The sequence below is a fragment of the Eptatretus burgeri genome, chromosome 16 (genome assembly GCF_056783735.1).
Source record: "Eptatretus burgeri isolate ZD-2024b chromosome 16, Ebu_testis_v1, whole genome shotgun sequence".
In the NCBI taxonomy this organism is placed as follows: domain Eukaryota; kingdom Metazoa; phylum Chordata; class Myxini; order Myxiniformes; family Myxinidae; genus Eptatretus; species Eptatretus burgeri.
The window spans coordinates 13,088,233-13,115,854 of record NC_140976.1 but is presented as its reverse complement, the minus strand read 5'-3'; the positions used below and the strand labels follow the sequence as shown (position 1 = coordinate 13,115,854).

The 27,622-nt window shown below is 44.6% G+C and overlaps 2 protein-coding genes across 5 annotated transcripts in view; both read left to right on the top strand.

The window, feature by feature from the left end:
- LOC147010544 (discoidin, CUB and LCCL domain-containing protein 2-like) overlaps nt 1-21,329 on the top strand; it is a 34,972-nt gene extending 13,643 nt beyond the window's left edge. For all 3 annotated transcript variants that reach the window (XM_085859804.1, XM_085859805.1, XM_085859806.1), the window contains 11 exons: nt 1,011-1,083; nt 2,302-2,435; nt 3,279-3,319; nt 3,462-3,677; nt 4,044-4,171; nt 4,365-4,515; nt 9,281-9,403; nt 10,404-10,503; nt 15,425-15,465; nt 18,676-18,822; nt 18,939-21,329. In XM_085859804.1, the coding sequence (XP_085715930.1) occupies nt 1,011-1,083; nt 2,302-2,435; nt 3,279-3,319; nt 3,462-3,677; nt 4,044-4,171; nt 4,365-4,515; nt 9,281-9,403; nt 10,404-10,503; nt 15,425-15,465; nt 18,676-18,822; nt 18,939-19,402 (1,618 nt within the window). In that variant the 3' untranslated portion in view covers nt 19,403-21,329. The remainder of the gene's footprint in view (nt 1-1,010; nt 1,084-2,301; nt 2,436-3,278; nt 3,320-3,461; nt 3,678-4,043; nt 4,172-4,364; nt 4,516-9,280; nt 9,404-10,403; nt 10,504-15,424; nt 15,466-18,675; nt 18,823-18,938) is intronic.
- A 5,069-nt stretch (nt 21,330-26,398) lies between these two features.
- The window catches only part of LOC147010543 (uncharacterized), a 72,395-nt gene continuing 71,171 nt past the window's right edge, over nt 26,399-27,622 (top strand). The window contains exon 1 of one of the 2 annotated variants that reach the window (XM_085859682.1): nt 26,399-26,499. In XM_085859682.1, coding sequence (XP_085715808.1) covers nt 26,466-26,499 — 34 coding nt within the window. In that variant the 5' untranslated portion in view covers nt 26,399-26,465. Of the gene's footprint in view, nt 26,530-27,622 lie in introns of both variants that reach the window. The other variant, XM_085859680.1, reaches the window with a different exon arrangement.

Below are 27,622 nucleotides of genomic sequence, written 5' to 3'. Positions count from 1 at the left end.
ATCTCTCGATCTCTCGATCTCTCGATCTCTCGATCTGTCTCTCGATCTCTCTCTCGATCTCTCGATCTCTCGATCTGTCTCTCTCTCGATCTGTCTCTCGATCTCTCTCTCGATCTGTCTCTCTCTCGATCTCTCGATCTGTCTCTCTCTCGATCTGTCTCTCGATCTCTCTCTCGATCTGTCTCTCTCTCGATCTCTCGATCTGTCTCTCTCTCGATCTGTCTCTCGATCTCTCTCTCGATCTGTCTCTCTCTCGATCTCTCGATCTGTCTCTCTCGATCTGTCTCTCGATCTCTCTCTCGATCTGTCTCTCTCTCGATCTCTCGATCTGTCTCTCTCGATCTGTCTCTCGATCTCTCGATCTCTCGATCTGTCTCTCTCTCGATCTCTCGATCTGTCTCTCTCTCGATCTCTCGATCTGTCTCTCTCTCGATCTGTCTCTCTCTCGATCTCTCGATCTGTCTCTCTCTCGATCTCTCGATCTGTCTCTCTCTCGATCTCTCGATCTGTCTCTCTCTCGATCTCTCGATCTGTCTCTCTCTCGATCTCTCGATCTGTCTCTCTCTCGATCTCTCGATCTGTCTCTCTCTCGATCTCTCGATCTGTCTCTCTCTCGATCTCTCGATCTGTCTCTCTCTCGATCTCTCGATCTGTCTCTCTCTCGATCTCTCGATCTGTCTCTCTCTCGATCTCTCGACCTGTCTCTCTCTCGATCTCTCGACCTGTCTCTCTCTCGATCTCTCGATCTCTCGATCTCTCGATCTCTCGATCTCTCTCTCTACAACTTTTTGAGATATCCTACTCGCAAACGGGTGAACCATTTAATATCGATGTGCGGTTGTGAGTTTGAATGACATGAGAATGTGGGGATACTTGTGTTTGTGTCGGGTTTTGATACCGATTTGCTGCGAACGGACGAGTTTTTATTTATTTATTTGTAAGACTACTATATCTATGACATCCCACACCTATGCCATGCTGGCCCCTGATCTGCCTTGTTTTGTTCACAGTAAGTTCTGCCCTGCCGGCTGCCTGACTGACTTTGGAGTTGTGTCTGGTAGCATCCCAACTGGCTACCGTGATGTGAGTTCCACATATCGTTGTCCAAACGGCTTTGCTTTAATACCTTGTTGATCACGAGACAAAGGGCATACAGTGCATGTGCTGTGAAATTAGAGGCCCATCATCATTTTAAAATAAACTCTCCCATTCATGGTCGGATATGCAACTTGCTCAATAATATATGGATCAGATGAGCATTGCGGAGGTGTAAGTACAGACGTCTTGCATTGCAAGCCATCGCTGTTACTTTGATCAAGGTTCCACCGGTTCTGGGTTCCTTAACGGCCAGACGCCACCTTCTCCACTCCAAAAGGCCGTCTTCAAAAGCTGAGGATACCTGTGCCAGAATTGTCTCGTTCAATTGTTGGGGTAAATCTTTTGATGTAATGTGTTTGTACATCTCAAATGCCTTCACTTGTGTTTTTTCTGCTGGGTTCGTACCTGCTTATCCAGGTATTGTGCTCTGTGGGCATAGTTCGGGTCTGTTGCAGTCTTTCCTCCCCTTGCTCTTTTCCGCTTTGTTCATTTCACTTCTTGTTGCTGCTGGGGCTGTTAGTCCGCTGCCCCACTGCTGGTGTATTGTCCTTTTCTCTGTCTGTCGCCTCGCTCTTCCATGAGCCCCAATATATATATATATATATATATATATATATATATATATATATATATATATATATATATATATATATATATATATATATATATATATATTTATTATTTTTTGGATAAAATTTGTGGAATGGCATGTCAGACAAGAGCTGATGCTGTTGAGTGTACAAGTTTCTGTTTTTAATCAGGCAGTGAGTAAAAACCATTAGAGTAGGGATATTTTGGGGTGGGCAATAATGGTAGATGCATTATGGGAGTATTTGCTGAGTCAGCACCACTTTTTTTTTAATTCTTGTTTTTAACCCCCGCCGCATGGCAGAAGGGGGATATTGTTGTCACCTGGGTCGTCCGTCCGGCTGGCTGTCCGGGCGTCAACATTTATAGCTGTGAGTGCGATAACTCATAAACTGTTCGCCATATCGATTTGAAATTTGGGTCACACATGTACCACCTGAAAAGGAAGAACCCTATTGATTTTGGGCGTGGCTGGATCCAAGATGGCCGATTGGGGCAGCCATCTTGAAAAAAATGTTTTTTTTGTAATAAATGGAAAACCGCTTATCTGATTTCAATGGCGGGGGATTCCCCATCTCTGATGGTATATCTTTCTCCTGCTGTCCCTCCTTGTAGTCGTCGCCCCTGTGCAAGGCGGCTGTGCATGCGGGTGTAGTCGCAGCCGACCTGGGTGGCCAAGTGGATGTGGTACAAAGCAAAGGTCGTTCCTTCTACGAGAATCAGATCGCCAACGGAGTCACGTCTGTCAGGTGAAGCTGCTGTGCATGCAGATCTGTTGTATTGCGGTTGTCGGTTTTCCATTGAACACATTGGGAGGTTAATTTTTATCTTATTTTTTATTTTTATTAAGTTTTATTTTTCGAGTTAAACACTTATGGAGTTTCAAAAATCATAATTACTCGATCTGATCACTGGCATTTTGTTTATTTTTTTCCATTTTGTCTTTGTTTAAAATGTATTGTGAAAGTAGCACATTCAAATTTGGTAATGTATATATATATATATATATATTATATATATATATATATTTCCTTTGAAAGGAAATGCAACATAGGAGGAGGCAATTAGGCCTGTTAAAGCCTGTGCTCGTATTGCCAACTTCTGGTTTTGTCCCTGCTATGTCCATTTTAAATGTTGAGCATCAAGCAAGGAAACAGCTCTTCGTCTTCGTCTTCATCATCTTCTTATGGCCGTTTTCATGCTTGCATGTGTGTAAGCCATAAAACAAGGCTCATACCATTTTGAAAAATCTTTTCTAACTCTGCCGAAGTTCGAACCAATAACCTCCCCAGACTCAGAGTAGACGCTTCAACCATTACGGCTACAAGTCCGGTTTTCTTTTCTTTTCTTTTCTTTTTTTTCTGCTCCCACAGTAATGGTGCAACCAGCAGACTGACCAAACATCTATATATTCTGGAAATATAAAATACTGCAGTTTTGATGTTGTGTCTTGTTGACATGATGCCATGAAGGGCCTTTACTTGTTCACTTTTAAGCTCGTTGTTGCAGGAGTACTTGTTGGTTTTGATTTTTTTTTCTCATTACCGTAAGGCAAGGCTTGCATAATGTGTGTACACCTTGTTTTGTTCCAGAGGAAAAGATTCCACCAGCCTGTTCACATTCAAAACTTCAGGTAAACTCAGCTCTGCTAAAATAAATTTAACTTTGATTGCAGTTAAGTTTCAGAAGGTTGAAGTTATCGATTTTGTAAGGAATTTGTGTGACAAGGTAGTCGTGAGTGATTGAGCGAGTCGATTCTGTGCCTCGTGTGTCAGGCTGCTATGGAAAGCTCGGGCTCGCGTCTGGTGCGGTTCGTGACTCCCAGCTCTCGGCATCTTCACAGCTAACTGAAAATGCCAAAGACGGTGGAGGGCATGCCTGGCCTGCGGCCTTTGCTCGACTGAACCGATCTAGCTCTGCGTGGGTAGCTCGTCATGCTGACCTCAGCCAATGGCTCCAGGTGGACCTTGGGAAGCGGCGAAAGGTTACAGGTAGACCTGTGGTTTTTAATAAAACAAAACGAAATAAAAACACCTGGAGGTTTGCGGTGGAGATGTAAAAAATTTAACCTGGTTGCTTCATCTTTAAGACCTGGCTGAAAAATGTTCATCTGAGGCAGCAGTGCTACATAATTTAGTGCCATCTCGTGGCACCGCTCCTGAACACTACTTAACAATCCAATTTGACTGCACCAGGAGTGACTTTTGTGGCATATCTCAATTTGGGCATCAACCTGGTGGCTTTCATAAATTATCAGCATGATCTCCCTTGCCTAACCCAATGATTAAAAATATTTATTTTCCATTGAGTGTCTCTTGAACACCTCCAAACTGTTCGTCTCGTGTTTTGTGGTGCAGGCATAATCACAGCTGGCTCTGGGGGTCCTCCACACCCAACTTACTTTGTTTCCTTGTATCAACTACAGTGGAGCATCGATAGGATTTCATGGGATTTCTACAAGAACAACATCTTGAGAACACCCAAGGTAGACTTTCACTGATAAAGCCAAAGTTTCTGGCAAAGTTTAGAACACTGACAACGGTGTTTGTGGAGCAAATTTTGGAAACTTTATTTAACCCGACAGCACAACATAATGTCCTCCAATTAAATTTTCCAACTTGATAATGTTTCTTTTTGTTTGTTTATTTTTTATTTTATTCCGGCTTTGCCTCTCGCAGTTGTTTCAAGGAAATGCCGATGGTGAGGGTCTCGTGCGGAATAACTTGATTCCACCTGTGGAGGCGAGATTTGTTCGTGTGCTTCCTATGGGGTGGCATCAGAAAATCGCCCTACGGCTGGAGCTGTTGGGCTGCGAGATAACGGCGAGCCGTACGTTGGTGGGAGCACAGGAATGCTTTGGAGAATATCATCGTGTTTGTGGTTATAGATTTCTCAATGGAAGGAAATGCTTTCGTGGCGACTGCTGCACCTAAGCTGTTTTGCCAGGCTTCTTTTCAGGCTTCTTTTCCTTTTCTACTATAAATGGATGAGGTGTCTGTGTGTGTGCGTGCGTGTGCGTGTTTTTTTTTTTTGTGGAGTTCTACTGGAGCTTTCTTATGTGGAGTGTGATGCACCAAAATGATCGTCATGACCTCCTGAGTTAATTTGGCCAATTAACTACAAATAGCTCTGAAAAATACTCACGTTTTAAACACACGCCATGTTAAGGTGTATAAAGCAGCATAATAGGTCCTTCCATGACATGACATTCTAATCTATACTAATAAGTGTCGGTGTGTGTCCTCCGTAACTCCAAAACCATGAAACCTAGCAGCCTGAAACTTTCCATGCATACGAAGAGAACTCCAAGGAAGTGCAAGAGTGGATTACTTGGGTTGATTAAAAAGGGTGCTTGGGTTAATTAAAACACTCCTTTTGAACATAATTAACGGCCTTATTTAATTATATCCTTTATCAGGCGCATCTTTGGTCACCGCTCTCTATGGGGGTTTAAGGCGTATCCTTGGTAACCTCACTGGGTTCTGAAGCCGCCATGTTTTTTTTGGCCTGCTCAACCATGCGTCGACTTGGAACAGGCAATGATTTGTAAACAATAATTAAATAAAAAATTGTTTTTTACACTTTCCTCACTCGTATCATCGAATGTCTACTCGTCATAGCGACGAATCGCTGGGTACAATGCAATGCCTGGAGACATCAGTGTTCGTTGCTTTATTTAATTTCTGCACATGCGATCACTGCGTGAATCACTTGAACAAAATTTAACTTGCAGAATCGAACTTGCAAGCAGTTCTGACTCCTAAATAAGTTCATTTGTCCAATTCAGATACATTTGACATTTCGGGCATCTTCGGGAGATGGATGTTTAATATGACGGTTCAAGTGATTGCTAATCGCGTGCTAAGTGGGCTGTTTCTTATCAACCGTTTTGTTGGAGAGGATATTTAGAAGGGAGGGGGGAAAGAGAAAAAGAAAGAGGATGAAGGGAAAGGGGAGCTGAGAGTATGGACAGAGGGGTCTGGAGTGGAGAGGATGAGAGGAAGGGGGGGGGACGGGAGTGACACCTCACCAAATGTCGCTGTGTGAGAGTGTGAGAGAGACACAGACAGGAAGGAAAAAAAATATGAGGAATATGTCAGGTGTGGAGGTGGCGTTTGCAAAGAGAACAATATGTTATGCTTAATGACTGAACACACAAAAAAACCCCTCATGTCAGAACAGCTGCCCACAAAATGACACAACAGAGTTTGTAAAGTAATCCGCTGGCAAATCTGCAAAAACTTTGACATCCCAGTTGCAGAGAATTCGTGGGAACATGAAACAAAAGCAATCACTGAAGACATGGAAGTACCGCTCATGTACAATCTAATGATCCGATTGAGCCTGAACATCGAAAATAAAGCATTGTGACCAGATATCATACTTAAGGTGGGTGTTCACGGGACACGCGAATGGTTTGCGAAGGATGCGAATGTCGAAAAAATGGCAAAGTCCAACATTCGTATTTTAGGCTCCAAAAGTTGCCCTCAAACATGCGCGGGGGTTCGGAAGCGTCGTCAATTGTTCGCAGGAGTCGTTTTTTGTTTGGCGGGAATTTCAAACTTTTTTGAAATTCCCGCCGAACAAAAAACGACGCTTCCAAACCCTCGCACATGTTTGGCGAACTTTTGGAGCTTAAAATACGAATGTTGGACTTTGCCATTTTTTTTCGACATTCGCATCCTTCGCGAACCGTTCGCGTGTCCCGTGAACACCCACCTTAAGGTACAAAAAAGAGAATTGTTTGCTAATTGAGGTGTTGGTACCAGCGATGTTGGATTAAACGATGTCAAAATCAAGAAAATGATCAAACACATAGACCTCAAGAATGAAGTGAAAAAAATCATAAAGCTGAGGAATGCCAAAGTTGTACCAGTGATTTGTTGGAACTACGGGAATGATGACTAAGAACCTGAGAGATATTAAAAACCATCCCTGGTAATATTACTACAAACGAACTACAATTGGAAGCTGTCTGGGGATCTGTGACGATCCTGAAGAGAGCCCTCGGCACAAAACTTTGACAACCGAAAACTTCACAGCTTGGTCCATGAATCATGACCTCTTACCGAAATGAAGGTGGATACTTTGAACCCGCACTGGGAGGACTCCATTCCACATTCTGAAACCTGCATGTGTGGACAACAATCAACGACACACACACACACACACACACACACACACACACACACACACACACACACACACACACACACACACACACACACACACACACACACCTGGGGCGGGAGCATTTAAAACCCATGCTATCTTCCTGGAAAAGGTCTGCCTGCCTGCCTGCCTGCCTGCATGCATGCTCATAAATGCAGTGACCTTTGCACCCCACCAGTTGACACACTCTGAATCTGATTTGGACATGATTATCCCCTCAACAGAGGGGAAGGATGGGGAGCAGAGGAAGGGGTGGGGGAGCAGGGAGAGGTGTCGGAAAGAGAAGAGGGTGAGAGTGGCAGAGGGTTAAGAGGGAGAGGAGTGAGGGAGGGGTGGGGTATTCTGACAGATGTGACGCCGAGTTTATCATCCATCTGAAAGACAACGCCTTGATGAACCCTCGGGATGACAGTTTATAGTTGGGTCGGGATTTGAATCCAGGCTACACAGAGCAAGCATGCGTACTTCTCGGCTTTCTTGCCGTGATATGGTGATTCATTATTTCATAACTGAAAACATTTTTTACTCATTGTAATCAAATAATTTATTTTGCCTTCCTACCTTCGGTATCGAACCACGGTATTGTCATTGAAAGTTAAGGAATGTGTGCCAAGAGGCTTCACCATGCAAAATGGTTAAAGAAACTTTAAAAAACGAAACGTTTAATTTCTTTTATTTGTATTTATCTATGCCAAAGTGATGGGTCGTATAATGGAAGATCGTACAAAAAGGGGAAACGACTTGGGAAATAAAATTTTACATTTTCAGTGAGCCAGCCACCACCTGTCGCACCACAGAACAACACGTGGCTAACAACGCATGCGAGTGACCCCTGATCTTTGTTCAAGTCGATCGACGTACAATATTCAGTGACTGTGAATATTGTAGAGCGCTCGCCAAGTGGCATAAGAACTCCAACAAAACAGTTGATAAAGCCTCGCTTGGCACACGATTAGCAATCACCGAACAGTCTTATTAAACGTACACTTCCCGGAGACACCGGAAATGTCAAATATGTCCAAATTGGGCAAGTGAACACTTATTTTTAGCAGTCGGAACTGCTTCTAAGTTCGATTCTGGAGCTTAAATTAGGTAATTCTGCTTGGTTTAAGAGATTCTCGGCATTATTGCATGTGTGGAAATGAAATAAAGCGACGAACGCTGACGTCTCCGGTCGTTTATAAGCATTACCTTGTTCCCAGCGATTCGTAGCTATGATGAACAGCCATTCAATCATATTGGTGAGGAAAGTGGAAAAAAAAATCCACAATCGTTAAGAAGTTGTTGTGGCCTGTTCCAAGTCGAGGCATGGTTGAGCAGGCCAAAAAAACATGGTGGCTTCAGACGCTCGCGATGTTACCTTAAGACCCCAGAGAGTGAGGTGGCCGAGGATGGCACTTAATAAAGGATATAATTAAATAAGGCTGTTGATTACCTTAAAAAATGTTTCAGGCTGTGAGGGTTTATAGTTTTGTTGTTGTGGAGGCCACACACTGACACACGGACATTCATTACCTCCGCCACCAAAGGTGGAAAGAGGTTATGTTTTCACTGCTGTCTGTCTGTCTGTCTGTCTGTCTGTCTTTGTGTGCAGGATATCTCTGTGGATGGATTCGGATGAGATTTGGTGGGCAGGTTGGGTGTGTTATGGACGAATTGATTCAATGTTGGTGAAGATCTGACTCTGGATCCAGATACGAGATTTATTCATTCTTTAAAGTGATTCTTCACCATTGAGAGATGGGGCTAAAAACGATATATTTATTGGGCCTGATATGTTCTATTGGATCAGGCATTGTGTGGCGGAGACGTGCGCTCCACTGAGTGCCCTCCGAGTTGGTATAGACAACAATAATAATAGTTGTGTCACTTGGTAATAATAATTACAAACGTATAATCACTGTCCTGGCCCAAGCACACTTGTGCTTGGTGAAAGGCAAGTTGATGCTCAAGCAGTACAGCGGGCGGGAATGCTGCAAGGTCGTGAAGACCAATGAAAATTTGGTCCGTTGGACCAACAGGCCCACTAGTCCTTTAAAATATTTTGCCAACGAGAGAGGGGAGTGATGGAGAAGAAAAAGTAATCTTCAAGGATGCACGGGAGTAATGGAAATTGATGGAAATCTATTCATCGTGGAGGATTTGGGTTTTTGCCCAAGCAATATGTACATGTTCCTTCTGGACAGGTCCAGAGGTATTGTGTGATTACTATATATATATATATATATATATATATATATATATATATATATATATATATATATATATATATATATATATATATATATATATATATATATATATATATATATATATATATATATATATATATATATATATATATATTTGATTTGTGATCACGTTTAGAATGTGAAGGTGTTAACCCTCATGCCTCTTCCATTTCTGTCTATCTCTCCACCAGCTCGTGCCATGCGACCTTTACCCCATGAACCTGAACAGCCAGTGGAGGACACAACACATACAGCCACCACTCCAACTGTGTTTGTTATGAAGAACAACACAATACCAGGCCATGCCAATGAAGGTGCCAGCTTAAAATTTTAACACAGCCCCACCCTCAACCCCCCAACCCCCACTGATTCCACCACACATAACAATGTTTGTATTTGGTTAAAGGATGTGGATATGGCTTCCTTGACTAAGCCCAAATTTTAGCATCTATCACAGGTTTCTCGTGATGTGATGTGGCATTTAGGAGTCAACTTCAAAGTGCGAACAAGCCAATGTTGATGTTACCTCCACCACCGAAGGTGAAGGAGGTTATGTTTTCACCCCTTTCTGTCTTTTTGTATGTTTTGTTTGTTTGTGCGCAGGATATCTCAAAAAGTTATGGACGGATCTGGATGAAATTTTGTGGACAGATTGGGTGTGTGACGAGGACGAACTGATTAGATTTTGGTGAAGATACAGATCCGGATCCGACGACGAGAATTTTTAAAGCAATTCTTCACCATTGAGAGATCGGGCCAAAAACGATATGTAGCACGATATCTCAAAAAGTTGTGGACGGATTTGGATGAAACTTGGTGGACATGTTGGGTGTGTGACGAGGAAAAATTGCTTCAATTTTGGTGAAGATCCGATTCCAGATCTGGATACGAGAATTATTTAATTCTTAAAGCGATTCTTCACCATTGAAATATTGGGCCAAAAACGATATATATAGCTTGAAATTTCAAAAATGTATTGGGCACAATATGCTCTCGTGGATCAGGCATTGCGTGGCGGAGGTATGCGCTCTTCCGAGTGCCCTTGTCGTTTCTCCTCAGATAAGCTCGGGTTTCAGAAACTAAGAATTCAAGTATTCCTGCTGTTGTCTTCAGTCCACAATCCTTGGGATACCGATACAGTGTTTGCTTCATGAGGTCACTGCTGTACGCAAGTTTAACTTATTGTCACCAGAGGCTCTCACCTGCCTCATAATGAGGAGCACAGGGTATGTCGATTAAAAAAAAACATTTCTGCAACTTGTACCATAGCCTCGTCACCGTAACCTTCCACTTTGCCTTTGTTCTCATGCTTAGGTGTAGAGTTGGTGGCTGTTGTGGTACCTGCATCCCTTCTGCTCTGCATCTTGCTCATCATTTTGTGTCTCTGTGCTTGTCGGCGTGGTGACCGTTCCAGGTGAGTCTTGTGAAAATAACTTGAAAAAGCCATGTTGCTCATCAATGATGTGTCAGCTCTCCATATCAATACACCAGTACAGAGGTGGGGAGCATTTCCTCGTTGGAGGGCCGTAACAGCTATTGCTAAACTTGCTACTGGCCGGATATATGCTTTGTGATGTGACGGTAATTTAAACTGCATGTGCAGATAAATATTGTAAACTGATCATTGTGACTGTTGTTATTGCACATACAAAAAAAAAATGATGATAATGCAACTAAACATCCTGATTTTTTTTTTTGATACTCGCAAAACAAACGTAGCAGAGGAAATCATATCCATTTTAATGATACGCTCTGAATATTAATTGCAATTTTTAAACTACAACGGCACTCGGTAGTGCACATACTTCCACCAGGTTGAATCGTTTGCATTTTTGTATCCCACTGATGGGCCGGATCTTCATCCTGACCTAAACCACAATCGAATCGGCTTGTTCTTGTCACCTAACCAAATCGTCCACCTAGTTTTGTCATCACTCGTCCACAACATTTTGCGATGTCATGCTATGTATCATTTTTGGCCCGATCTCTCGATGATGAAGAATCGTGTAAAAAAAAAATAAAATAAAATAAAATAAAAAATTCTCGCATCCCGATCTTCACCAAAATCGAATCAATTAGTCTTTGTCGCACACCCAACCTGCCCACCAAGTTTCATCCAAATCTATAAGTTTTTGAGATATCTTTCTCATAAACAGGAAGACATATGGGTGACTACATGACCTCCATCTACCTAAGGTGGCAGAGGTAATAACATACCTCATGTGGCTTCTGAGGATTACTTCCTTTTGATGAAAGTGTCTCGTTGGGTGGGATACTCCTTGTTGCTCATCGTAAGTTGTTTTCTAGATATTTGTCTTAACTTAGATCGTACTTTCGACACCGTGAACTTCAGTCGAGAGAAAAAACTGCGCAGATACGCAAGTGGCTCTCGGAAAGTGAAGCGACCTTCCTCGCTTGGGCCAAGGTTTGCGGGAATTTCATCGTTTTTCTTGAAGATCAATAAGCTCAATTTGCAAGTTTTCTGGAACAGAGTCAATGACGGTGAAGAATGGTGAAGCTAAAGTCAGCGAATCTCTTTGAAGGAGCAATGCTCAATGATGACAATATTCTGCTCAAGACACCCTGTCAAACATCTCACGATGGTTGGTCAGAGTGTGGAAGTGACAGGTGGTGCATTTTTTTTAACTGACCTTTCCACAGACAAAGTTTTTAGCTTGAAATGGCTTTACCAAGTGAGCTTGAACTTATGACTTTGCGTTCATTTCATTAAACTGACTGGTATCGTCCACTTGGAAAAGCAAGATCGCAAGACTACACATCACTTTTCAATGGGTGTAGAAAGGATTATGGTTTTGGATTGGGGGCCATCAGGACTCCGTCAACCTTTGGATAAATACCATGTAGGTAGATCGGAGTTCAAGTGTGCCAAGGAAGGATTTTGCACGACAGAGGATGCCCAGTCGGCGACTGGTTTTGGAGGCCAACTTTGCAATATGGTTTGTCCAAGAGAGATCATGGCTAACTGAGAGTGAGACCAAAGAGTTTGAGTGATTGAACTTCTTTGATAGGGTTGTTGAGAAAATGGATTGGAGAGATCCTATTTTTTTTTCTTTTGTTGTATGCACCTGTTGTGCCTGTTTGTGGTGAGGATGTTGAGGTCATGGAGAGATTCACTTACCTTGGCAGTGATATTCATGTCTCTGCTGGCTGTGAGTCAGAGGTCAATAGACGTCTGGGTCGGGCCTGGGGAGTCATGGATTCACTGGAAAATGGGGTGTGGTGCTGCCCGTACCTGTGCGGTAGGACGAAAGTCCGAGTCTTCAGGTCCTTGGTGTTTCCAGTCTTGCTCTATGGATGCGAGACTTGGACTCTGACCAAGGATCTGAGACGGAGACTTAATTCCTTTGGTACCAGGTCTCTTCGGAGAATCCTTGGCTATCGCTGGTTGGACTTTGTGTCCAACGAGCGGTTGCTGAGAGAGACTCAAATGAGACTTGTTACCTGCATAGTCCGTGAGCGTCAGTTGCGGCTGTATGGACATGTGGCTCGTTTTCCTGACGCTGATCCTGCTCTCCAGATTATCTCAATGAGGGAGTCTCATGAGTGGAGGAGGCCAATGGACCGACCACGTGCCTCGTGGTTGCAGCAGGTTGATCGGCATCTCAAGGAGATGGAGATGGGCCAGGCATCTGCCTGGGGGATGGCCAGACGGAGGCCCCTGGAGTACCAGCAGAAAGTGGACGCAGCGACGCACTGCTCTGGCGCATGCTCCCATACCTGACCCTGACCTGACACTGACCTGACTGTCGAGGCTCGTATGAGAGCGAAAACATCAGACAAACAGGAGCATCTTTCACGAGTACAAAGAAGTACTCACTTGCCCAGCTTTTTTGAAAAGCACGGCACTCCGACTCAACTTTTCGTTTATCGCTCACTCTTGCACCATAGGCCATGGTAAAACAAAACATTCACTTATTTTTATGGCTTTATATCTCAAACTGTTTTGATCTTTTATCTTGCTCAAGCGGATGCGAGGAAAGGTGAAAAGGCGAGGATGAAAGAAAGAAAGAAAAAAAGACCTGTGGTCAAGGGATTCTCGTCCTGCTTACAGGGGAATTCGCGCATTGCGTTCATCCAAGCCCATCCCTCAGTGTACTGCAGTTAGAGCAGAGAGTGGTAGGCTCTTGACAGAGGAGTCCGAAGTGAAGGCCCGCTGGGCCGGTTACTTTGAGCGGTTGTACCAGGTTGATTCACCAGCTGTTGAGTTGGACGTCAGGGGTGTTTAAGTCCCTGTTGCTGACTCTCCAATCAACTGTGGTCCACCTTCGCTTGTGGAAACACAGGCTGCAGTGAACCGGTTGAAATGTGCTAAAGCTCCAGGGATCTGTGGCATCCATGCTGAACTTCTCAAGGCTGGTGGAAATGCTGCTCTCGTGTCGTTGCATGCAGTTCCGTGCTCTGCCTGGAACACAGGCATCATCCCAACTGACTGGAAGAGGGGCCTTGTTGTCCCTCTCTGGAAAGGGAAGGGTGATCGCCAAGATTGCAACAACTACCGAGGGGTGAAGCTGCTCTCAGTGCCGGGCAAGGTCTTTGCTCGGATAATTCTTGATAGGGTTCACCACCATCTGCTTGAGCACCAGCGTCTAGAGCAGTCAGGCAAGTGGACGCAGCGACGCGCTGCTCTGGCGCATGCTTCCATACCTGACCTGACCTGAATCTCAGATAAAATACACAATTCGTAAATGCATGACTTTACATACAATGAACTAACTACGTCTATGGCTCCACACAAGAAATGACTATGCACACAGAACCGGGTGAGTGTGGAAGGTGATGGTCAAAAGCCCCAAGCTGAAGGCAGAAAACTCCTGGGAGTTGAATGTTCAGAATCAAATGGAAGACCAGATACTGCATTGGCATCATCAGGAACCCGAATAATTTGAAAGCAAAGATGGAGTCATCAGGAGGAACCTGGATAGGATTCAGGTTTCAGTGGCTACTCCACAACCCTCAAACCCATTCAGGCGCAGCCAAGTGAGCCTTACAGAAAAATTTCTGCAAGAATTCCCTTCTCCTGAGACAGATAGATAAAGAGAGAGAGAGAAAAAGCTAGAATTAGAATGAATAAGGAGAAAGAAATGGGAAAGGAGCACAAACGAAGATGTTGGGAAGAACCCGGATACATAGATTTCAGCAGTTACTCCCCAGGCTCAAACGCAACTGGTACAAGCTGCCATATGTTTTCAACAGGGAAGCACACTCCACACAGAATCAGGATATGCTCAGAACATAATCAAATGGAAGACCAAATACTGCATTGGATACAAGAATGATCCAAGAAAGTTCTGGAGAGCAGAGCAACCACCTTTTTGACTCGTCCCCAATATGCCCTTTGAGCGCCAACCAAACGTGTGCCATACTGACGCATTGCGACAGCCTCAGCCAATCGATGGTGCAGCTCCTGTACCAATGTGCACCATGGCCACCAGGCAGCGTGGTCCAATGACGCCCAGCCTTGCTCACTGCCAATCAGGAGTGGCCATGCAAGAGGGCCCAACCTTCACCCAAGGGGTGTCAGAGGGCTAGTGCTTCTTCTTCATCCCTCAGTGTGCGAGAGGGAGGTAGGGCGGTTGGGGTGGGGAGACCCGGCACAGGTCGGCAGCTTGGATAAGGGGTACGAGCGGAGCGACTCCCTCTCGTTGGGAGACTCCTGACAGGACATTCTTAACCTCTGGTGTAAAATGAACAAGCCCCGTCTCTCCCGTGGGCCTACGCTAGTCAGTTATCCATAGTACATGTTCAAAAGTGCTCCATCCTATGTAAACACAAACTGTGCTAAGGTCTAAAATTCTAACTAAGGAACCCTGCCCCGTAAACGTAATAATACTGAAGAAAATACACCACCCTGGCCGGATCAAAGAATGTCACGGGCCGTAACCGCCCCGTGGACTGGAGGTTCCCCATGCCTGTACCAGTACAATGCCTGCCACGGGGTTGACGGGATAGCTCAAAGGTCACATATTATTTGTTTTTGAACTGTGTAATGTAGGTTCGATTCCTGACCTGACTACAAATTGTGCAACCAGCATGTTACATCAATGTGTACGCTGTCTTTCGGATGGGACGTTAAGTCACCTGTCCTTTCTGGTGGATGTAACAAATCCCTTGGTGCCTTTTGAAATGAGCATGCCATTGTGTGCTGGTATCCTGCCCTAATCCATCAGAATGAAGGGGTAGGAGGGAGGTAATGTATCAGCGACACAACTACATCCCTGTTATTATGCCTTCAACCAAGTTACTATATCAAGGGAATGCATGTTGTGTTGTGTTGGAGATTTATTTTATTTTATTTTATTGTTTGTGCCTTTCAGGACAAAGGAAGCCTACACACTACCCTGTGCTCCGCAGCCATGTAAGACACATGCACGCACTCTGGCTATGTTGCACATCATTACCTCTGCCACTGAAGGTGAAGGCGGTGATGTTTTCACCCCTCTCTGTCCTTGTTTCTTTGTCTGTTTGCAGGATATCTCAAAAAGTTGTGGACAGGTTGGGTGTGTGACAAGGCCGAACTGATTAGATTTTGGTGAAGATCCAAATCCGGATCTGGATATGAGAATTATTTAATTTCCAAAGTGATTCTTCACAATTGAGAGATTGGGCCAAAAACGTTATAGTGATTTATTGGGCCCGACATGCAGTCGTGGATCAGACATTACGTGGCGGAAGTATGCGCTCGACCGAGTGCCCTTCCAGCGTAACTTTGTTCTCACCTTCTGTGTCCTTTTTATAATTATTGTTTTTGCCTCTGTGAAACTGAACTACCTCATTGGCAAACTCTTATTCTGTCCAAAAGTTTTTAATTCAACAAGTTGGCTCGTTTGCTTCCTTTACCACCAGTGTGCTTTTCATATCCATTGTGTTTGGCATTTTGTCACACGATGAGCTCATTTTCAACTACAACTCTTAAATTGTGCTCTATTTTGGAGAATACTGGAACGTAAGACCCGTCGCTTCCCTGATGAGAAGACCAATTTTTGCATCGTTGCTCAAAATATAATAAAAAAGGCGATTGCTGTTAATGGGGGAAAAGAGAGAGAAAAAAAAATTAGACGGTGTATAGATACTGGCCGAGCTGTACACTTAGGGAGTGAGGAGGGGGAGTTTGTTAATGGGATATTCATCATAGCCTTTTTAGATGCTGAATTCTGAATCATATACAACACCCAAAGAGGAAGATAAAAAAAAATAAAAACTCCCCCTACCCCTTTCTTTCCTTCCTCTCTTCTTTCTTTTGTATTAGGCACAGGCCATGCCAGGAAACAAACTCTCACTAATATCTGTGCATCACGTTATATGCTGCATATATATATATATATATATATATATATATATATATATATATATATATATATATATATATATATATATATATATATATATATATATATATATATATATATATATATATATATATATATATATATATATATATCTATGCTGCGTGCGTAAGTGCATGTTGCGCTGCCAGTTGTGTAGGGGGTACCGTTATTGCTTGATTGGTGATATCCCATATAGGACAATTTTTGATGGACCAACGCAAGCATGTCGAGACCGAGCTCCTTTTATATTGTTGCGAATTCGTGCCCGCCGGCGTGCGAATGGCCACGTGACTCGAATCGCGGCACGTCGCCCACCGGACGGACAATTCTGTCGTGACCCTCTCGGACTAACGCCGGGAGCAAGTCACTGGTGGGCCTTTCGGCCTCACCACGATCGTGCCAATCGGCCACCCGCGTGGGATAAGGTTGTTCGCCAAACTCAACCTACCTAAGTACCCACGCGGAGGGTAGACCGGGCGATCGCACCTCGCCGCAGGTCGACTCCGGACACGGGCCGCTTAAGCAATCCGTTCCGTACTATCGGGATAACCGAGCGGTGTTATCGTCGGCCTCGACGGTTCCGATTAATTATCGGGCGTATTAAGCCCACTACCAACCCTTTACGTGAAGCAAGATGGAGATTCAATTAAAGAATAGATGAAGTGAAACGGGAAAACAGTTCAACATGATGCACATTTATTCCGCGGCACACGGAGAGCACACATATACAGCCAAACAGAATGCACATATATCAAATGCTACAAAAGAAACAATGACGCAGAGATACTACCGACTACGCGAGCACACGGAAACACTTAAACGGTTTTACTTCACAGACGGCGCCGACACACATTTACTCAAAAGCAAAAGAAAAGGCCACCCTCAAAAACAAGGGGGCAGACGGGGCCTGTGGGCCAATATTTGCGCGGGACCTGAAGGAGCGGTCAGGTCCGCGAGACCGGGTGGGTCCTAACCGCGTCTTCGTGATGAGCCGCAAATGTGGCAGCACGGCGGTGCCCCGACTTCGTGCTCCTTCGCAGGTGTCGTTGGCACCGCTTGGAGTGGGGTGGGAACGGGGCCCCCTTTTCGCAGTATCTCAGCGCGGGGGAAAGGGGAAATTGTTGATGCTCTGGGGAAAAAGTATATCTGGCTTGCTTGGGTCCCGTGACGAGCGATTCCACCGCGACCTCGTCGCCTACCGCCGTCTTCCTTGCCTCGGACCCGAGCTCCTCTTACTCTTCCCCCAATTCTCCTCAGCCGACTGCAGCAAACCACCTGGACGCCCTCGCCTCCCGACTCCACTCCGCGCCAACTGCCTCGCAACAACAACTCCTGCGCAACAACTCTTCTTTCTCTCTGCCCCAAAACTCTCTTCGCTTTTCTGCCACACTCCTCTGCTTTTCTGCTCGGCGTTTTATAGGCCGGTAGGAGAACCCATATGCAAATTTCCCGATCAGAACGAGCTTGGGGGCGGAGCCACGCTCGCCCATTGGACGGAGAAAAAGGGGCGTGAATCTCCCCTGATCCTAGAATTTGCATATCTCGATTCCACACAGACGCGCCTGGAGGCGGGGCCAAGCCGCCCGCGCTTGCTGATTGGACGGATCAGAAGTGGTCGTGTAGCATTCCTGATCCGAATTCTCCTCGGAAAGGCCGCCTTTTGCACTCGCGGCTCGGCGCGTATCTTGTACGAGCCCAGGACAGCCCGACGCTCGGTGCTCACAGGTGGTGCGGGAATGGCCGCAGAAGGAGAGAGGTGAAGGTGGTGGAGGGTTTATGGTGGTGGTTTATGGCCATGGTGCCGTTTGGAATGGCGGTGATGCGATGTTTGCGGGAGTGAGTTGTGAAGGTAAAGATCGTGGCTGTTGGCGTTGTTGTTGTTGTTGTTGTTGTTGTTGTTGTGAAGCGGCGTTGTGGTTGGTGGTTGTTGTGTGATGATGGTTGGTTCAAAATAAAGATAGAACAGAAAAACGGCTATCTCAATGTGTCACAGCCCGAATGAATCACATTTATTCCCTCTAAACAACGGGTTTGGGGCTAACTACACATGTACTGACAGAGATATCTCACCTACGGGACCTGAATGGTGGTTTGCGAATTTCCACAACCGCAACAATATATTAGATTCTTTGCTCTTGCAAATAATGCATGTTGAGTAAATTAATTTTATATATTCTGTCCTGCTGTGTGAGATTCGAGTTGAAGCTCAATAGACCAACCATTCTCTCTCTGGTTGTCAGCTTGGTTGAGGAATCGGGCGAGTCGTGGTCTGAAGGTTGATGATGTCACACCCAGCATTGAGCCTTCAGATGTGAGATACAGCAGCGAGGGGGGGCGGTTGCCGGGAGCAGCGGGTTTGAGCGCAGCTTTGAGAAATACCATACCAGGTGGGACAATTTCATCATTAGCATTGCTCTGCATATCAATCTGTGATGTCTGTTTGGATCATTATCATACATTTGTGCTCACTGAAATGACATGATGTATTGCCATGACTTTCCAGAATATGAGCCACTGGTCATGGGCTCTGGGTCCCTGGGAAAGAGTTCAACATTCCGGCCAGCAGTGACAGATGTGCAGACACCTCAACATGAGTACACAGAACCTCAAGCGGATATGGTTTCTCTACCTTCCTCGGACTCCTCGCTAGCTCCATATGCAGCTCCCGCTATGCATCCGGCCCAGCACCTTTACGCAGAACCTGTCGTCAGTCCTGGACCCGAGTATGCGACTCCGATCGGCTTCCAGGTGGCACCGTCGCCATCGCTTCGTCAACCTGTGCACGCACCACCACGACCTGCTGCCCCTCCACCAGCATTGGGCTATGACACACCGCGAGCGGTCCGCCGCATGCAAGCAGAGGCGACCAACCCCCGGGGTCACGTTTCCTTTCCCACCGTACCTCTCGGTCCTGGTTATGATACACCAAAAAGTATTGCTGGTCTGAACGATGAGCCCGTTGTGTAAGCACATGACAAATGTTGAAAAATTATTTCCATTCTTTCTCTCCCTCTTGGTGGGGATTTGCATTGTCGGCCAGTGCTGACAAAGTTGGGGAGGTTGGTAGCTGCCAAAAGGTGATTGTTATCAACATGGATTGGAGACCGGAAAGCCATCAAAAGTGTCAAGCACCTAAATGGTAGCCATATACTCTATCATCAAGGCTGAGGCAGGGGAAAGATGGAAGGTTGACTGACATTTTGTTTCCCATGTGTGCTCTTGTCATCTAAACCTGTTTGAGGGGTGTGGTTGTTCGAAACCATTGGCGATGCACCCACCACCTTCGTTACATCTCGAGTCGACGAGGTTCATCGGTGAAAACCACCTTCGTCCCTGACAATCGAATTGTCCATGAACTCGGCAGCCTGATCCTGCACAACGCGTCGACCACCCAGTCGTACTGCCTTGATTGCGTTTGAGTTTTTATTCTTTGTAGATAATTGTTCGGTAAAGTAATGATTGTTTGCATTTTATTTTGCAGATTGCACAGAAGTATTCTTATTGCTGTTATTGTAATGATAAGTATTTCAAATTGTTACGGTTGCATTTTTTTTTTCTTCTTTCTTTCGCTCCTCATTTCCCAGATGTCAGATGTGAAGTCCAACACGAGAAAGAAAAGTTTGAAGCTTTTTTTTATTTTTATTTTTTGGTCTGTTGATTCCTTGAAGAGGATGCTTATTGGTGGAAAGTACCCCCAGAGTTTTAGTAAAAACGTCCTTTTATCTTTCTCGAACTATCCGATCATCGTGGCACATTCTTCCGCACGGAAATCCGTCTCGTTTCTTTGCCGAGCATGTCGTTCTCAATGGTGCTGTCCATGTCCGCGAAGAAACCTCGTACGGCCCCGCACAAAGTAAAAGCAGTACTGATGCTTGTTGGTAGATTCAAAGGTGTACCTTTTTAAGGGACACCTGTTTTACGTTTTTTGAGATGTATGCAACAATCTTCTTGGAATTTCGAGAGCACAAGTCGTCAGGATTGGTTTCGTGGCACAAAATCATGTCTAGTGGTGGCTTTACAGTGCCTTTGAAGACCACATGCACTGTCTGGGAGTTTCATCATTTTCTGGATGTAAAATGAACCCAACAGGTGATGCTTGTTGCAGCAACTACGAGTAAAGAAAAGGGTAGTGCTTTCTTTTTATTTTTTTTTTATTGCAGTGCCTTTGGGTTCTTTGGATTTTATCGTGTTAAACAAATGTTTGTATATGGAATATGTTCTGCCTTGTTTTTATTTTTATTTCTAATATTTGTAAAGTGGAATGTCTGAATCACTGAAAATGTTCATGCTGATGACAGGTTGAGTGTCGAATGTGGAGGTACGTTGTTTTACCAAGAGCAGCTTTTTCTTCCAGAATGAACGGCTTTCTGCGGATCCTTTGGGATTCATTGGGGTAAAGGGAGGGGAAGAGGGTGCTCGAGACGTCGTGAATACTTGGTGAACCTGAAGGAAAATGTGGAGCATGGATTCCAAACGGTGATCTCCTCCCCCCCCCCCCACCCCCCAAGATGTTGACCGAATATAGGATGGTCATGAAATGGGAGTTTGCAAACAGTATTTCTCCAACTTCCTCGTTCTGTTGCTGCTATTGCTGTTGGGAATGTTATGGGAAGTGAGTATACCAGATGTGGGCCACAACCGCTGGTACTGAATGCTAATCTAACTTAACTGTGGACTTTTTGAGATATAGGGACACTGGACTGGCAGGATACTGTGTCTGCAGTGGCCGGGGTGCTTGGTACGGGGGTCACAGGAAGCCACTGTGATATGCTCAGCAGAAGCCGCTGTTGCTGGAAACTAATTTTGCACACTCGTGTAAATGTCTGACGTGTTTTGGTTTTTTTTTTTTTTGGAAAAAAAAAGAGGAAATAAATTGTAAATGTTTGGCAGAGAAGTGTGTGCATCTGTCCTTGTGTCAGCACATGACCTTTTTGGACCGTCGCGCATGCTGATGAGCACGAATGGTGGGTGTTTTGGGGTAACGGCGTAAAATACGAGAGGGTGCTTCAAAGTTTACCTGGGCTTCTGTTTATACAGGGCAGAATGATGTACAAAGTTGATTTATGGAGGGAATTTGTCTTTTCTGCAATGGTTAACAGTCACCCATCATGCATATCCTGCTTTAATGGTTTTAAATTTCTGTTCAACTAAGACATCAAGCCTGCCGGGGGGGCGGGGGGGGGGTGCTTACCTGTCAAGGACGCCTTTGGGTGTAAGAGGTTATTGAGAAGGAGGTGGTACTCAAGGTCCCCCACCTTTTTTGTGGTATGAGGAATAGATATGTGTATTATGAAAGCTAAATCTTGAGTTTTTGAAATATCGTCTACTCAAGCTAAGTTACTGAGATGGTTGCCATGGCAACATGATTCAGCCAATCACAGCTGTGTTATAATGTCATGAAGAATAGATTCCTGTAACATGAAAGCGAAATGTTCAACGATTTTTGTAATATTGCGTACACAAAAGTCCATGGACGGAGCTCATTTTGACGTTCCCCATCTCCGACCTTGTTGGAGGGGTGGGAGACAGTGATATGTTGCATTAGTATATACCTACCATCTCAATAACCCTAGTTTTAGATTGTGGCCCCTCGTTCTGTCACTGTCCATTCTGCCGAAAACTACTCTTCCACATTTTTTTGTTGATGCCCATCCAACACATCTCGATCAGCTCCCCTCGTAATCTCCTCTTTTTTTAATGTGAAAGTTCGGTCTCCTTCCTCTGCTGCTCACAGCCCCCGAATCAATGTACTTGCTGTATGCTGAGCCCTCTCTTGATCCAAAAGTAGCAATAGCACTGTTAGCGGCATGTAATGAATAATCCTGTCGATTATTTATTTATTTATTTTTTTCTGTTCAGTGGCAAACGTTGGCACAAATCTCACCTCTGCTCCTGTATCCACATGAAAATGAGGTCCACCAGTTCGATGCACGAGGAATTGAAGGAGACTGGCGTATGGCCCAGGTGAACTCTGTCGCCATTAGTTGTGGGCCTCGTTTCCCTGCGGCTGGGGTGAGCACGGTGCCCGACACCAATGAGCATTAGCACTGAAGGTGATGTGGTACCCCTATCTGGAATGTTCATGGAAGGTGAAGGTAAATGGTCGCGTGAGGTACGGCATCTCTTTCTGTCCCGACAAGGGATACATGAAGATGGGCACGACTGCCATTGCACAGCATGGAGCTCCAGGATGAGCTTGTTCAGGGCCGCCATTTCAGATTGTAGCTGTGCGACGTGCTGCGGTTGAGGTGTCACATGAGCCATGGTCAGTGTAACAGGTCAATGTGCTGATTGGCCAAATCCGTGGTAGCGGGTAGTGTGAGCTCTTTATTAGCTTCAAGTATCATATCTCATATGGGGTGGTAAAGGTTGGAAGAACAACTCACGAAGGAGTGATTGGTCGAAGATGGCATGGTGGTCATTCATAAGCTCCTGCATTTGACGTAGTAGTGTGGGTCTTTGATCTTCTAAATCCTCGGCTGCAAGTTGGTGAAAGCGGTAGTTCCCAGAGGGAGTCGTGAACACAGCTTTCAAAATCGTGTCGGGGTTGTTTGCTGGAGGTTGCAGTAACATAACTCTCACCTCCATCCCATATTCTGGTAACAAGGAGCCAAAGGTGTATTTGAACTTGGTAGTAATTAATACTCCGGTGTCAAATTGAGCTTCAACTTTTGTGAACCACAGCTGTGGGTCATGGGCCAGAATGGTGACACCTTTAACAAAACCGTTGGCACGGATTAATCTGGTTGAACAACTGGGAAAGCACGACTGCTTGGTTACTCTCGGTGAATGGTTGGTCGTTTGTAACTCCTTGCCTTTCCATTGGTGTTGACTTGGGCTTACCAATTTAGCATGGAAGGGAAAGACGTCTGAGGTGTTGGGAATGTGAGTCGATCCTTCATTCCAACTGCGATCGACCAACCTGCTCATCTCGCTTCTGGTTGCACCCGGTACCGGAAAACCCCCGATCAACCCGAGCTCAAGCAAATTTACATATTGTAACATGAAAGGCAAAATGATGCCGCGACAGCTTAAACTCGCTGAAGTACCCGGCGTTGCCTGGGGGAATTCAATGAAATATGGATTTAAATATTTCTTGCATGACAAATTGGGGAATGTTAGCTTTATGGTTTCATATGAATTACCAATCCGGGGCGTCGCAAACAAACATATTACTTGATCCTTCCCGGGGAAAAAAACCCAGGCAGTCGGGCAGTGTCTAAGCACCATACTCACTTGAGGCCTGATATTTTTAATAACAGGAGCACGTGTAAACACTATAATAAATTAAATTTGTGTTGTTGATAATAAATCACGGCAACCTCAACATACAATCTTCACAATGCATTTCACTCAATCTCTTCCGGGAAAAAAAATCCCAAGCAGTGTATAAGCAACATACACACTCGAGGCCTGAACACAGAGGTGTTATAATAAACCTGTGTAAAGCAATCTTTTTAATAGCAGGTGCATGTGTGAACACTATAATAAAGTAAATTTGTGTTGAGAACAAATCACTACAACCTCAACATACAATCATCACAATACATTTTATTATTACTCAATCGCTCCCACGAAAAAACCCAGGCTGTGTATAAGTATAAGACACGATTGAGGCCTCAAGGCAATTATCTGGTTTTAGCTGGGGTCAATATTTTTTTTTATCCAAACATAGGCCTCGACTTTCCTCTGGATGAAAGAGGAGGCCATAAATTCAAAGTTTGGTCACATTGGTGCCTGCAGAGTCCGAATGCATAAACAAACAGACAAATGAAAAATCATTCATCGAGCGACAACTTGGCGAAACAGAACGGCACTCGGTAGAACACGTACCTCCGTCAGGCTGAATCGTTTACATTTTGTATTCCACTGATAGGCCGGATCGGAATCTGGACCTGAACCAAGTTTAATCCGAATCCATCCACAACTTTTTGAGATGTCATGCAATATTGTTTTAAGCTCAATCTCTCAATGGTGAAGAATCAGTTAAAAGGTAAATAATCCTTGTATCCAGATCTGGTTCTGGATCTTCACCAAAATTGAATCAATTCTTTCTCATGGCACTCCCAACGTGTCCACCAAGTTTCGTCCGAATCCATTAATAACCTTTTGAGATATTGTGCTATCTTTCGTTTTTAGCTCCTTCTGTCAATGGTGAAGAATCAGTTAAAAAGTAAATAATTCTCGTATCCAGATTTTATCCGGATCTTCACCAAAATTGAATCAATTCTTCCTCGTGGCACTCCCAACATGTCCACTAAGTTTCGTCCGAATCCATCCATAACCTTTTGAGATATTGGCTATATATCGTTTTTAGCCCAATCTCTCAATGGTGAAGAACTTGTTATATATTAAATAATTGTCATATCCAGATCTAGATCCGGATCTTCACCAAAATTGAGTTAATTCTTCCTAGTGGCACTCACAACATGTCCACCAAGTTTCGTCCGAATCCATTGATAACCTTTTGAGATATTGTGCTATATATCGTTTTTGGCTCCATCTCTCAATGGTGAAGAATCAGTTAAAAAGTAAATACTTCTCGTATCCAGATTTTATCCGGATCTTCACCAAAATTGAATCAATTCTTCCTAGTGGCACTCCCAACATGTCCACTAAGTTTCGGCCGAATCCATCCATAACCTTTTGAGATATTGGCTATATATCGTTTTTGGCCCAATCTCTCATTGGTGAAGAACTTGTTATATATTAAATAATTGTCATATCCAGATCTGGATACGGATCTTCACCAAAATTGAATCAATTCTTCCTAGTGGCACTCCCAACGTGTCCACTAAGTTTCGTCCGAATCCATCCATAACCTTTTGAGATATTGGCTAAATATCGTTTTTGGCTCCATCTCAATGGTGAAGAACTTGTTTTTATTAAATAATTGTTATATCCAGATCTGGATACGGATCTTCACCAAAATTGAATCTATTCTTCCTAGTGGCACTCCCAACGTGTCCACTAAGTTTCGTCCGAATCCATCCATAACCTTTTGAGATATTGGCTATATATCGTTTTTGGCTCCATCTCTCAATGGTGAAGAACTTGTTATATATTAAATAATTGTTATATCCAGATCTGGATACGGATCTTCACCAAAATTGAATCAATTCTTCCTAGTGTCACTCACAACGTGTCCACCAACTTTCGTCCGAATCCATCCATAACCTTTTGAGATATTGGCTATATATCGTTTTTGGCTCCATCTCTCAATGGTGAAGAATCAGTTAAAAAATTCTCAGATCCATATCCTCATTCGGATCTTCACCAAAATTAAGAGTTGCTGTCCTCGGTTGGTCTCTGACACACACAAAAAAATTCAAAACGATTGATTGAAAACTGTGGCTAAAAATTCTGCGACAAACAAACAAACAAACAAATAAACAAAGAAAGAAACAAACAAACTTAGTGAAATGTTTTTTTTCACCAAGTAACAAACTTTCTTCTTTATAAACGAGATCTTTCTAAATTGTTCCCCACCAAGAGTGTGTTCAGGTACCAAGCAGCTAGCTAGCGCTTGCCAAGCCAGCCATTCCTTATCAACGGTTTCCAATGGAGTGCTCGTTTGAGTGCTTAAGCCGCTTGGCGAGCGCTCTCCAAGAAACTTGCTAACTGAAGCCAGCTCTGCTGAATGTAACATCCCCCCACAAGTTAAACGAACCTTTATTTAATTAAATAGTGGTGTTACATTTGCTGCTCCTGCAATCCTCCGGTATCTGGTCCTGACCCCAATGACCTGTTCAAGATTAGTTTATTTTACAATTAGCGACACGAGACCCATTTAGAAGTTATTTCGCAAAATATGACTTGTAAAAAATATCGAGTAAAGGTCGATATTTATGTGGTCGCAAAGCGGAAAGCCTGTTAAACTTGTCTTCGAGAGGGAAGGTGTGAGGTGCATGGAATTATTGAGCACGTTTGATAATGAAAGCGCTGGAACTGATCGTTCGGCGTAAAGAAGAAGAAGAGGCGGCGGTATATATGAAGAAGAAGATTCCAGGGCGCGAGTGACGTCACCGCTATGGCGGATGGCGGGGACGTGGATCCGCCGGCAGGTGCGCATTTCGCCGTTTCCTCACTGTCGGGTTCGAGTCGTCTCCATTCCGTCACACTTTGGAAGTCCACGGCTTGATATGTCGTGTTTTGCTGTTTAAGTTGTGTTTTGCAGTGTGTGATTCAAATCTGTGAGGCCTATGATGAAGGCCTTGCACTTTAATGTTGTGTTGTTGCATTGAAGCGGAGAAAAAGGGGTTGTGGTGGGGGTCGACGAAGTGAAGGACAGGCAGTGGTTGAGCGATGGTTGTTGGAAAGGAGCAATGGTTATTGAAGCAACGGTTGGTTTGGGGATGGAGTGGTGATGATTTGCCATAGGTTTGTGGTGGGAGATGGTGTGGGGTGTGGGAATACTTGCTGTGGATGATTTTCCTCAGGGGGGGAGGAGAGTTGTGGGGTTATAGTGAGGGAAGATTGTCGAATGATTTGTCAGGAATTGGGGGGTTGGTTGGAGAGGAGTTGGATGTTATAAATAATGGTTGGTTCGTGCTGAGTCAGTGTTGGTAAAGACGGGTGGGGTTTTCGGTGTGGGGGGGGGTGACATGGTGACATTGAGGGGCAATTTAGGATAATGTTTGGGGAGGTGGTTGGTTGCCAGATCCTGGAAGATGTTTGTAGTGGTGGTTGGGAGGGGGGTTGGTTGCCAGATCCTGGAAGATGTTTGTAGTGCTAGTGGTGGTTGGGAGGGCGGTTGGTTGCTAGATCCTGGAAGATGTTTGTAGTGGTGGTTGAGAGGGTGGTTGGTTGCTAGATCCTGAAAGATGTTTGTAGTGGTGGTTGGGAGGGCGGTTGGTTGCTAGATCCTGAAAGATGTTTGTAGTGGTAGTGGTGGTTGGGAGGGCGGTTGGTTTCCAGGTCATGGAAGCCGTGGTGGTGTCGTGCTTTTATTTGTGCTTTTTGGGCGAACGTTGACTTTAGACTGTGCAGCTTGAACGTTGCAAATGACATAACACGGTGACGACAATTGTTTTGACTTTAGACCGTGCTTCCTTCAAAACGAAAGGTGTGAATGGCTGCAGTTTGTAGATCTGATTGGATTAGTAGTTTGGGGGAGATGGGTGGGTCATTGTAGATCCTGGAAGATTGTACGGGAAGCCTGACCCAACCCGGTTGTCACCTGCCCTA